Here is a 12,604-nt window from a genome sequence, read left to right as displayed (position 1 = left end):
GGGGTGCTGCTTCTTTAAAGCCATCACAGAGTAAGGAGCAGTCACTGACTGCACCAAAACTGGCTTCGCTCCTGCGTTTGATTACGACAGTAAGTATGGGGACTCGACCTCTTATTGTGCTGAGCATGTCAATATGCCGATATTGTACCTTGATGTTGTTGTACTCGGTCTTTCCATCCCCATTCCACGCTACCACAGCGGTGAACGAGGCGCGAACGTTCTTCGCATGAACCCTCTCCTATGCGCTGTCGCGCAAAATCAGGATACTTCCGCTTATCACATCGCGTCTTCTTCCAGAGCTGGTCCGTGAACGCTCGTCTCTCCGAACCGGCTAAGACGTCATTACCGTTTTCAGCTGATTGGACGAACTTAGCGGAGCGACGGGAGCAACCGCGTCGGTACTGAGAAACCCCAACCACCTCCCCTTATGGAGAACTATACAATCAATCATAAGACCTCGATCCCCTGTACGGACTTGGAATGCCACTACAACCTTGCAATCAACGGCTCGTCCGTTCTCCGGGGGTAATTGAACCCTATTTCCGTAACACCCCAGGTGGGGATCCGCTTCTACTTCCAGTGACATTAACATCTCTCTGCATTTAACAAAGCAAGCTATACTAGGTAACTCGTCCAAGCCACACTTCCCAAGTTCCCGTCATTTTTTAAAAATCCAGACAACCATGGCCACAATGAGCGACAATACAACGGGGAACTCTGCCACTCCTTTGTACCGGTCCCTCCGCGGAACGGCTCTCAATTTCATCGAAGCCCAAGCTGTGGATAATAGCCTCCCCGAACGTATGAACTTCGCGCTTCTGCGCACTCATTGTACTCCTAACTTCCAACACTCCTGGGGCCATAATTACGCCGTCTCCATCACCCCACCTCTCCAAGGGTCACACTCTTTCGATGATTTCGTCAAACATCTGAATTTCATGTTGCCCAAGTTGGAGTCGTGGAAAGCAGATGTCACGAACATCATCGTCGACCCAGTGATGATGAAGGTCATGTTACGGATCAGCTTTTGGATGCAAGCCAAGGGAGCGAAGGAAGCGGACAAGGTAGAAAACGATTTGTTGTGGGAGCTAGAGATGGAAGAAGTTAGTGAGGGGAAAGTGAAAGTCAAGAGAAGCGTTGAGTTCGTGGATGGGGCTGCGGCAGGGAGGTTGAGGGAAGTTATGATGGGAATAGCGCAGGGTTAATGGCGGTCACTTGGAATACATGACGTTGCAAAGTATGGTTGTGTAACTTTCTGTTAATTCTGATGTGTAGACGTTGAGGTCTCGTTCTTCTATCTTGAGATACCTAGTGATCAGATGAATGCTTTCTAAATCGAGTCGTCCTATGCCCATAACTCCATCGCTACCGTTCCCATGCCATCGACCCATATCTTGTATAGAGTTTCGTTGTGTATCATATCCAATATTCGTTTTGTTGCTTTTCTTTCTTCATCTTCATATCATCTAGTGTGTTCCATTGGTGGTTCCCTGTCTGACCATCCAAGTAAGCAAGTCCACCTTTGTCACGACAGCAATAGCCCTAGGCTCGCCATCTACGCGCTCGGTGACAACAGCAGCGCTGTTCCACTCGAAGAACTTGTTCAGGTCACCCAAGCTGGTCTCCTTGGTGATCTCAACAAACTCCCTTCGTCCCTTCTTGCCACCCTTCTGTGTGTTCTTCGCATTGTCACCGTCAAGCGACAGACGACCGAGGTCTTTCACGACTTCGTTCAGTTTGCGGAAATCGAACATGACTTCTTCGACTGACGACTTGGGCGTAGCGCGACCTGCCGCGATGTAGGAGAGGAGGTTACCGAGGGTTACAAGACCCACGAGACGCGCCTTTCCAGACGAAGAGTACGTGCTGACAGGAAGCTGGTCGAAACCCTTCTCACGCATAGTTTCTATGGCTTCGCTGCATGGCGAGTTGGAAGGGATGGTGGTGACAGGCTTGAGCCGGAGGGAAGCAATTGTAGCGCCGTGGAAAGCGTCGGCCTGCTTGGTGGTGGAGAGACGGCGTGCGGACGCGCCATTTGTGTCGGGTGTCAGAGGAGGCGTAGGAGGGAGAAGGTCGTTCGCTGCAAGCCAGTCGTCGTCGGCAAACTAGAGTGTGTTAGTGTGTTGAAATAGAGAGATGAAGTAGTGGATAACGAACCTTGCTGAGGTAACTCCTGATGCTGTCCGGAAGTATGACGACAATGACATCGTCTTCAGTCAGGTTCATGTCCTTCGCAGCTTCAACCATGGCAGCCATTGCACTGCCAGACGAACCACCAACAAGGATACCCTCCTCGGCGATCAGCCTGCGTGCGTACATGAACGATGTCCGGTCGTCTGTCTTGTACCACTTGTCCACAATCTTCTGCTCCAAGACATCAGGAATGAAGTCGTATCCGATTCCCTCAACCTTGTAGCCCTCGTTCACACGTTCGTCGTTGAGGCTCGCGGGGAGGGCAAGAATACTGCCGTGCGGGTCGGCAGCAACAATCTTGACATCCTGCTTGTGTTTCCGAAGGCCGCGTGCGAGACCTGTAATGGTGCCTCCGGTTCCTGCACCAGCAACAAGACATGTGATCTTGCCGTCTGTTTGTGTCCATACCTCCTCCGCAGTGCCACACTCATGCGCCATCGGGTTATCCGGGTTCGAGTACTGGTCGAGGATGTGTGCGTTCGGGATCTCCTTCACTAATCTCCTGGCAACACCGATATGACTTTCAGGGCTGTCCCATGCCGCGCTTGTCGGGGTACGAATGATCTCAGCTCCGAGCGCCTTGAGAACCGCCACCTTCTCCGGGCTCATCTTCTCTGGAAGCGTGATGATGGTTCTGTATCCCTTGATCGCGCCTACCAAAGCCAGCCCAATACCTGTGTTACCGGAAGTAGGCTCGATGAGAGTGTCACCAGGCTTTATGCGACCGGACTTCTCAGCGGCCTCGATCATGCGAAGGGCGATGCGGTCCTTCACACTACCGCCGGCGTTGAAGGCTTCGACCTTGGCGTATACGGTTGCTTTGATTCCCAGAGACTGTGGGATCTTGTTCAAGCGTACAAGGGGTGTGTTGCCGATTTGCTGCGTCATGCTGTCCATGACTACTGGCGGAATGGCGGGGCGCGTCTTGGTGGACATGGTTGCGGTATTCGTGTTTTCGTGTTTTCTCTACGTATCTGGGTGATGTAGATATGCTGGAAATAGGTATAATGAGAGTAAGCAAGATTTTAAGCAAGGAGAGGAAGCGCACGTCAAGAACGAAAAAGATGTCGTGATACGAACGCAAAGTTGTCGCAAAGAACAAACTCGATGCCCTGACCCGCTACTACCCGCCACTACAGCCGCGGTTGAGCCACCGCTAGCACAGCCTTACCACGCTAGCCAAATTTGCTACCCTAACACCATCTTCACGCCACAGCGAGGTCTTTGTGGTTCACGTGGTAGACAAGTGTTACGCAGCCGGTAGTGACCATCAACTACCGGCTGGTCACGATATTCGCTGAAAGTCGTGTTCATAAGATGTCCTTGGCGTCAATATATCCGCCGTCCACGTGCAGAAACGACCTCGGGAGTTGCTTGCGTCCGGCAAAACGAAGAACTGCAAAGAAATAACAGAAACTCAAAGGCCCTGCGACCAGCTGAACGATTATGAGCTTGAGACAGAAACATGAAGTGATGGCCTATAGCCTCGGATGCTTGCCTCACGTAGTTGCACATCTGCTGCGACGTTTGATCACCAGGTGTTCTATCTTCGAGGCTACAGCACCCCACACGCGTGACCAACCCGCTTGCGTATGGCTACCCTTCCAACCCAGATCCGCGGAACCCCAAACGAGTAAGCCACGAGCGCGAATCTCGAGGCTTTGTGGAACTCCACACCGATACTCCGCCCCAAGTGGGATCCGCGCGGGAAAGGACGCGGAAGAAGCGGAAGGCTGCCACTTGTGGATACGGGGCGTAATCATCGATCACTAAACCATCCGTCTCTCCTGCTGAGTGGACACCAATGTCCGACAGAAGTCAGCTTAAGGTTTGATCCCGTTTGCGATGTGGGATGAGGGTAGAAGAGGGTGGTAAGCTTACAATTGTCTCAGCCGTGTCCGTCGCTCGAACACTCCAGCGGAGTGGGTCCGGCGAACAGGACTGCATACTGAGATTCGCGTCCTGCATGGTGTGCAGCAGTCAGCTCGCTGTTGACAAATTACCGAACAACTGGGTTGGGCTCATGGTGTCATCGGTGTACGTCCCGAACGGATATCCAAATGTGAAGGCATCTGACTTTCGGGCCGGTCACCCATGGTCTTCTCCCCCTATTCACATTGCAGGAAATGGTGTTCGTATTTTCTCATCAGATGGTCTCATATCAACACCGCATACAACCATTAGAGCGAGACCGATATTTTGTAAAAGAGTGGATTGAGTTAGACTATTTAGAGAAGCAAGGCGGGACGCAAGACCAAATGCAGGAAACGATGACATACTTATGCGAAAAGTCAGAAAGGAAAGAGTTCTTCGCCTACTGCGAAGTAAGGAGTTCATCCATAGTGGCGGGCTCAGGTATGAACATGAAAGCAGATCGAGCAAAGATGAGTGGAAAAGGAAATAAGGGAAATCCAAAGAACAGCCGCTACTAGACATCTGGTAGAACTGGGAGCGTCTCCTAGAACAACGGAGAGAAGAAAAATGCTAGAAAGCAACTGCAGCCGTTAGTGCTACTGAGGAGCATAGGTGCGACGGCAAGCCCGTACATCTGCATCCGGGTCAAATGTATCTTCGGGACAGTAGAGGAAAGTATATCAGAGCGCCAGGTTCCAGGGGTCGTTACTGACCCACTGGTTTTCTTCCTTTCCGGTTCTCTCAAGCAGCTCGTTTGGTTCAGATTCCGGTTCAGTCTGCTGGGTCAGTTCGTCTTTTGTTCCAGACCGATCGATTGGTTTGAGTGCCGCGTTGGGCTGTTGCTGAGTTGACACTGTTCCCTTTGCGGTCTGTATGATCCCCTTTCCGATCTGCCAATATGTAAGCAAGAGTTTCATAACCTTAGTGGCATACTTACATTGACGTCTTGTTGTTGCTTTATCAACAGACCCCAGAATGTTTCACCCATTCTTTCCATGTTTTTCTGGCCATCCGTTTCCAGAAGTTCGAGATCATGGATCTTTTTCGGAGGGGTCGGGACAAAATGTCGGCGCTTTTAGGAAAAACCTGCACCTTTTCAGGAAGTTTTACTTTGGTCATCGGGAAGTAGGAGCCGCGGCCGTCACCTATAAGAGGAAGATACTGGTGTTCGATATCTCTGTCTTGATTGTAGTCTATCCACGTTAGCCGGCATATGCCATTCTTCATCTCAACAGGGGACTTACGTTTCTTGAAATAGCCATAGACATCGATTTCCTTTCCATCGGAATCCTTAATCTTCTCCCCAACATCTTTGGCGAACACAATCTCACGGATCAGGAACGGCTCGGACCATGTGTTCCTGCTTTCGCTGGTGGTTTTTGGTTTCGTATGCTCGTAGTTGCGCTGAACTTGAAGACCAACCAGAAGGTCCCTGATAATGGGTTGCAGGCGTCCGATGCTCTCTTCGTTCATGTGATCCCCGAACACATCCAGAAGTATTTCATAGACATTTCCACAGGTAGTTGGAAGAGCACAGGTCAGATCAAATACCATGTGCAGCAATTTCTCTTCAGCATCGATTGATAGACGGCTCCGTATGTATAGCGGGTACAGGCGCTCCTTCATCTGCTGCGAACCAGTGCTTGACTTGTGCGTGTATCCTTCAATCAACGGCGTTATGGATGTTGTCTTAGATTCTGGGGGCGCGGCCTTGGAGTCTGTAATCTTACTGAAAAGCTCCCGATTCATAGAAAGATTTCCAAGACTTTGATCCACAATTGCGTGGCGACTCTGTATTAACAAATCCAGGGACTTGCAGTAGAGCTTGCGATCTTTGTCATCGTTGCTTTCCAGCAAAGAGACACCAGTAACTCGACATTCCATTCGGCCCCCGGGCAGACCAAGCTTGTCATTCCCAGGATATTCGGTCTGGAGAGGATATCGTCCCAAGCGGATGTTCCGTATCGAATGGGATGGAATAATGAGATGGCACTCATGCTTTCTACCAACCGGTTTCTTGTTGATGGCAGCAATATCCTTGTACTCCAGAAAAGCGTTTTCCAAAAGCTCCTTCCAGGCGGGTTCTTGGTGCTTGCGGCTGTATATCCTAACATAATCATCAGGAGTATGTACCTCGCGATTTTCATCGAGAGATTTCGATGACCAGAACTCTACTCGGATGATCTGGAGGTCGGGGAGATCTTTGAGACGATAGGTAAGGCGGCCAAGTACGGTCTTGGAGGATGACTTCCACGCTTCAGCCTCAGAAGCAGCCTTCTCCGCAGCCTTCTTCTCTGCTTTCCTCTTATTCTTTAACTCTTTCGACATTGTTCGTGCTGCTATCGTGAATCCAAATCGGACAAGTACTGATAGAAGTATGAAACGCCGATGCGGTGCTGAGAAGAATGAAGTGATCTAATGCACATACTTATACAACTCCCTACGATTGATCACAGCGCTTGTCCTGGGTCACTTGTCCAGAAGCTGCAACGCTGCACAAGCTCACATGCTGCTTGCTCTATCTCAAGAGGTCATCATGGTTTGGAAAACTAATCAGATATTATTTGCTGTTGGAGCACGCGTCATGATTCCAGCAACTCGATTTGAACTCACGAGCTTGGCTTGAAACCAAGGCGTGACGGATAATCAAGGTATTGGGATATGTCTGTAGAGTTGGAGCTGCGTCGTGCCTCAATGCAAATATAAGTTGTGGTATGTCGATGAATTAGCGGACATATAGGAGGGATTCCAAGTAGAACCACTATGATAGCTGCGAATTGAGAGTACCAGTTCCTGTCATATTGAGGAATATGTTGACTGGCATGTTTAACAATCTACATTGGTCAATCGTGATCTCAACGAAGAGTAAGAGAAACTTACTAGTTTTCTACATTATCAACGGACGGGGTATCGATACACTGCGTCCATCTTATGCCATGACACTTCCAAGCACGTATAACGTCTTCAAAGTTGTTCCGCAATCCACTGCCACCACTTCTCTACATCACCGCCCTCCTTGCCTGCGATAACATTACCCCCAATCACATCTACACTCGTTCCACTCTCCCTCATCTGCTCAAACGTGAACGCGCCTTCGCCACCCTCGCCAAGCCATTCTTTCTCTTCGTCAACCTCGTCCTCACCTCCACTCAGCGCCGCACCTGCATCACGGAGCGCCTTCGCCCTGTTAGCCCTGACTTCCGTGATGGTTTTCTCAAGCGAAGTCTTGACAAGGTTCGGGGGCAGCGCAGTGAACAGGTCCATCTTATTTGCTGCAACCAGGACAGGAATTTCTTTTGGTCCTTTGCTTGTTGCAGCGTTGGTGTAGCGTTTTTGCAGCGATAGAAGGACGTCATGAAGGTACTCTCCTGCCTCGTTCAACCCGGCTTCATCGCCCAGCTGGGCAGCGTCGACAACGAAGATTATAGCACGGATGCTCTTAGGGTCGGCTAGCTGGGCGGTGGCATAGTGTCTGAGCTTGCCGTGGCCGGGTGTGTCAAGGAGAAGGAAGTTGCGGGAGCGCTCGAAGGCTGGGTCGCCTGGTGAGCGGTAGTGTGAAGATGCGGGGACGTGTGGGCTCGGGAGGATAGCGGAGACGGTGAGAGGGGTAGTGGAGGTGTGCGTCTGCGTCGTAGCATTGCGCTCGGCCTAGTAGTTGTTAGACGTTACAAGGCGCACTGTTTTAGGGGACTTGTTACCAATGTCGTAAAGGCCGTCTTTCCACTGCCACTTGGTCCAACGAGCAACAAGGTAGGCTGTTGCGCAGCCGCAGCTGCCTTTTTGTACAGAATGGTGTGTATTATTATCGGCAGGCCAATCGCGACAATGAAGGTGATGAGTATGGTGAGAGGGTTCGGGGAGAAAGCGGCCGTGAGCCAGCTGTCCTGGTCGTACCACGCCATCGAAGCTGAGATGCGTTGAACAAAGCGCCGGGTGCGCGATGTTATGGGATTGACGGATTAGGTGCCTGTGAAAGCGGCGTCGGGGTCAGGGCGCTTTCAGGGTGACGCGTGGGTGTAGCGATGACGTGACACCTTTCAGGATCAAAGTTTTGGGCCACGTCCCCCGAGTCAGTCAGGGAGTGAGGCCTGAGCCGCGGGGAAGGCGGGAACACGTCCGACGGCAAGAGCTTAAGAGAACCTCATGTTTGCTATTCTTCGCCCTTCTCCTCGTCTTTGACCATTTCCTCCAACTTCTTGTGAGGCTACCATATCAGCCTACATAACGCTTGCGCAATGCAGAAGTACGGCAAGGCTCGCGTCTGGCAGCGCCGCCCTGACTCGCGCAACATCACAAAGAGAGTGGTGCACATGATGGGAAACGAGAAGGGCCGCCTGCATTGGACAACTATCACACGCTTTTAAGGCACTACATAATCATACAATAGACAAGGGGCCGCCACCATTAGCTTTCCCGTGTGTCGTACATCTCCCATCCAGTTCGTGACTGTGCCACAGAGTTGCTTGTCGCAACCCTAACCTGACAAATTCATACTCCCTAACCGACATTGCAGTTCCCTTGTGTGCGCCTTCAATCCTGCTGAAACATACCCGTGTACACCATCCTTAGTCGTGACCCATTACTCATACAACCATGATCAACTGTCGCTGCAAGCCCGCAGTGGCAAATGCTGAGGGGCATAGGCCATAACGTACCAGGCAGGGATAGCATGAAGGGGAAGAGCGTGACCATCGACCTTTTGATCCCACGTGCGCCATGCAACATGCGTTCGCATTCATAACTCGTAGCGTGCGCCCATAACCTAACACCATCTGTACGTCTCGTAGTGCGTAAGAAGGCCCATCATAGACCAAAACTTTAAGAAGAAGAAGAAGAAGAAGAAAAAAGACTGTATGAAAACGACATGCAAGAAACTAGACTTCATCCAGGTCCTGCAAAACAGGATACTGACAAGCCGTGGCAGGGTGTAGGGTTAAATATGCTGTGGGATGACAAATGGAAAAACGGAACGCAGTGAAGCAGGCTAGCAATTTGCGACACACGAGATGCCTTGCAGCTGAGTGCATGGTCGGCTGAGGTTCCGCGGAGACGGATATTGGGGGTGGCTCCTCCAGATGCAGACCAACATCAGAGTTCCGCTGCGGCAAACATACTTAAGGCCTACGATATAGCCTTTGTTGTGCGATTTGTGATACATCGCTTTGTGCACCATCCTTGCCTTGTCATGCGGTACCGGCCCGTGTGTCTTTCGTTCAGGAAGTGATGTAAGTATGGGGGGCCGTTAGTGTTCGTGTTGGCCAAGGATCAAGTACAGTAACAATGACAAAGCCGCCGCAGAACCGAGAAGTTTATCGTGAAGCACTCCAAAGCGATCGTCGATAGCGAAGGATATTCGCCTGTCTATGCGGAACCAAGTCTTGTTGACTTCGATTCTTATATGCAGCGGGCTCAAATTCCCGTTGAGCCGGCCAACCATTTTCTTGACAGCTATGACGGCGGCAAGATGTGTGCGCATCAATAGGTATGAGCTTGTACGTCCGGATAGTATCCGCGACTACTTTCCATTCCTTGAAATCTACCACAGCCTCCAAGATGCCAGCCAGCAGTGGGGTATTCATCCTTGATCCTGCGATCGGGAGGGGGTAATGTGCTTTCAAGCTTGGGTGGTATCGGCTCGTAGATGGAGGCAGGATAGTAAGAGTAAACCTGGGGAGCATCCATCATCTTCGCGTCATCGTCTTCGGTCATATGGTTTTCGCCAGTGATGCCTTCAACAGGGCCTCCACTCAGAGAGCTCGCTGAACTAACTGAATGGCTGCCGACAGGGCTTGGGTCGAGGGAGTATGTATTGCCACGATACATGCTACTGCCCATCCCAGTTGCGCTACCACCTGACAAGCCGGTGGTCCAGGGCGAATAAGATGGTCGGCCAGTTGAGCCTAGTCCGTGATGACCACCTCCACCCAGGCCAGAACCAGGGGCTCCTCTCGAAGTACCGGCATTGTGGGGGCCCTCATTCTGGTAATGACTAGGCGATCTTCCACGCACAACGACTGGGGAAGACATCCGAGCTGCAACCTTTATCCATTTGGGCTCAGCTTCTCTAGGGGCCTGCACGTTCGCCCACAACTCCACAATCAGGTGGTAGTATTGCTGTTGGGCCCGACGTTTTCCATTGTTTGCCGTCGCTGACTTGAATTGTATACGTTCGAACGAATGTTGATAGTTGCTGCTGGAGTGGCTCGTGGGAGAATATTGCTGTGACGAGTCGCTATCGCTTTGCAAAGGGAGCTGAGGACCTGCGACGATCGAGGTCTGATGGAAGTTGCTCAGCCCATATCCGCCGTGTTCATGGCTTTTCCCTGGAGGCGTTGGTGCTAGTAGTTCCTTCTTCATTGGCAGCTGCGGGCCCTTATCGCGCTTCGGTGTATGCTGGATCAACTCGATAGTCTTGCCCGTAGCACCATCCACAGCAGCAGCGAGAGATACAGCCATGGATTGTATCTGCTGAGCCGTCTTATTGGGCTGTTCAAGATACAAGCGTGCATTGGCAATCCACGGCGAAAGTTGGAACGATACGTTGACCGAAAAATAATTCCTCCTGTAACAAGTCCATACGCGATCACCAGAATAGAAGAATCCCTTTTCAATCTTGGCGTCGATACTCGGTGTCACCACGTTACCTTCACAGGTGATGTTGGCCAGTGTCTCTTGCGTGTTGAAGGGGGGCGTTTCGGGTGAGCCTGCAGTTGTGGTATACGTAGTGGCATAGGCACCATTGTAAGTCAAAGGCATAGTAGTTGTATGTACGCTTCTAGGAGTGTCGGGCTGGGTGTTGTATCGAGGTAGATCTGAGCGAGGAGACAGAGCGTTGGAATATCTAGGCACACCAGGTGTTCCGGTTGTATAATTGTCCCTAGCCGACGAACCCATGGATGGTGATACAGAATGGCCTAGCCCTGGTGATCTTGCCGGAGGTAACATTGCCGACGATGAGGCATCATTTCTATTGTGTAGCTGTCAGCTGTCATGCATTGCCTCGGGTTCTACACGCACGAGTGCGCCACAGAAGATACCTACAGTCGTCGAGTTGAAGACATGCTGCCGTACCCACACGCAGCGCTGAAGTAAGTACCTGGCACGGAATAGTGAGTTGGATAGTTGGTGGCCAAAGTCGACGAGTATGAAGGGTAGGAAGTATAAGCTAGTGCCGACAAGGCGTTGGAGCTAGGCGATGTAGAAATGGAGCCTGATCCTGAGTCCGATAGAGCCGCACTCGACTGATAGCTGTAGACATAGGTCAGTCAAACTCGCAAAACAAAGCTATTCGGCCAAAGTGATGCCAACGACAACGATGTGTAACCAAGAGTAGAGTGGCACAGTATAAGTCGTCAACCAGTTCCAGGGGCGGTACGGCATTGCCGCTAGGCTTGTCGTGTGATCAATGTGACAGACCGACCTGTTGGGAAGACCGAGTGCGCCATGCATCCGGAACGTGTGCGACGACAAGTATGATGAAGGACATTGACTACGTGTTTGTTTCGGGGTAGGAGAGGCCTGAGCTTGGGCTGCACCAGGCGAGAGAGGCGTCGAGGGATGCACGCTGGGGGCCACAAGGCTAGGCAGCACCACGGAGCCTATCATGCCAGCCCGGGAAGACAAGGACCAATGAGAGTGTTTACTTACGCACTGTCGGGACGATGTGAACCGTAACGGCCTGTAATCGAGGCCTGGTGGATACCGGTCGCAGTATGTGCTAGGACCCCGTCGCGTCTTAGCTGATCGGGTACGCCTGCAAAGGAGTTATGATGTGCATGCGCGCCGATATGATCCAAGCAGTCCTGCTCCGAAGAGAAAGGGTTTTCCGGTGCCAGTGGCAGCGGTGATTGCAGCACTGCTTATCCTGCACGTCAGCCAATCAACTTGAGCTAGCCGGTGTGCTGTTGAACAAGACGTGTGACAATAACGAACAACGTGCACGGATGCCGCGATAGAGAGCAACAAAAGATGCGCGTGGGACGTGGTTGCACAAGCGGCACCACAATCGGGTGGCAGAACAAGCGTGCAAAACGCACTACAGGGACAGGAACGAATGAGGGCCCGCTGCGTGCTGCAGAAATCAAAAGGGAGAAGGCTGATGCACACGCTGTGTTGTGGTGTAATATAGGAGTGGACGCGGGGAGAATGTTGGTCTGGAAAGAGTGCGGAGAAGGGCGCCAGTTTATGGCTGAAGGTGCAGCGCTTGGAGCGAGCGACTTGGGTTTTGAGGATTCGTGTATTTTGCAGGACATGGATTGCAAATACTTCGGAATCTGACTTACCTTGATTCATTGCAGCAACAACCAGTAATGTACCGTTATCCCGCTGAGATCTGTCACGGCGCCTTGTGAAGATGCGACAGCCCTTACGAGAGACTGGATCTCACGCCTGACTCTGCCGCTCTACGCAGTAATTCCGACAGTCTGGGTCGACTTCGATGGCGCCGGCAGTGGCGAAAGGATTCGCTGCTGACAGACTTCCGCTGCGGCCGAACTGC

General features: G+C 51.6%; 5 protein-coding genes across 5 annotated transcripts; 1 reads left to right on the top strand and 4 right to left on the bottom strand.

The window, feature by feature from the left end:
* Positions 1 to 683: 683 nt before the first annotated feature.
* J4E82_000787 (uncharacterized protein) lies at positions 684 to 1,205 on the top strand (the record flags this gene model as incomplete). Its single annotated transcript, XM_051727107.1, has 1 exon — positions 684 to 1,205. The coding sequence occupies one exon, from the start codon at positions 684 to 686 to the stop codon at positions 1,203 to 1,205; it is 522 nt and encodes a 173-aa protein (XP_051592914.1).
* Positions 1,206 to 1,466: 261 nt separating this feature from the next.
* Positions 1,467 to 3,129, bottom strand: J4E82_000786 (uncharacterized protein; the record flags this gene model as incomplete). The annotated part of the gene is made up of 2 exons (XM_051727106.1): positions 1,467 to 2,105; positions 2,158 to 3,129. The coding sequence occupies 2 exons, from the start codon at positions 3,127 to 3,129 to the stop codon at positions 1,467 to 1,469; spliced, it is 1,611 nt and encodes a 536-aa protein (XP_051592913.1).
* Positions 3,130 to 4,787: 1,658 nt separating this feature from the next.
* J4E82_000785 (uncharacterized protein) lies at positions 4,788 to 6,435 on the bottom strand (the record flags this gene model as incomplete). Its single annotated transcript, XM_051727105.1, has 4 exons — positions 4,788 to 4,997; positions 5,045 to 5,146; positions 5,200 to 5,300; positions 5,352 to 6,435. The coding sequence occupies 4 exons, from the start codon at positions 6,433 to 6,435 to the stop codon at positions 4,788 to 4,790; spliced, it is 1,497 nt and encodes a 498-aa protein (XP_051592912.1).
* A 636-nt stretch (positions 6,436 to 7,071) lies between these two features.
* On the bottom strand, positions 7,072 to 8,009 carry J4E82_000784 (uncharacterized protein; the record flags this gene model as incomplete). The annotated part of the gene is made up of 2 exons (XM_051727104.1): positions 7,072 to 7,755; positions 7,806 to 8,009. The coding sequence occupies 2 exons, from the start codon at positions 8,007 to 8,009 to the stop codon at positions 7,072 to 7,074; spliced, it is 888 nt and encodes a 295-aa protein (XP_051592911.1).
* Positions 8,010 to 9,582: 1,573 nt separating this feature from the next.
* J4E82_000783 (uncharacterized protein) lies at positions 9,583 to 11,001 on the bottom strand (the record flags this gene model as incomplete). The annotated part of the gene is made up of 1 exon (XM_051727103.1): positions 9,583 to 11,001. One exon carries the CDS (start codon positions 10,999 to 11,001, stop codon positions 9,583 to 9,585), a length of 1,419 nt encoding a protein of 472 aa, XP_051592910.1.
* Between the last annotated feature and the right edge of the window lie 1,603 nt (positions 11,002 to 12,604).

This window comes from Alternaria postmessia, assembly GCF_024291825.1.
Source record: "Alternaria postmessia strain BMP 2775 chromosome Unknown scaffold_3, whole genome shotgun sequence".
Taxonomy (NCBI): domain Eukaryota; kingdom Fungi; phylum Ascomycota; class Dothideomycetes; order Pleosporales; family Pleosporaceae; genus Alternaria; species Alternaria postmessia.
This window is presented reverse-complemented; position numbering and strand designations above follow the sequence as displayed.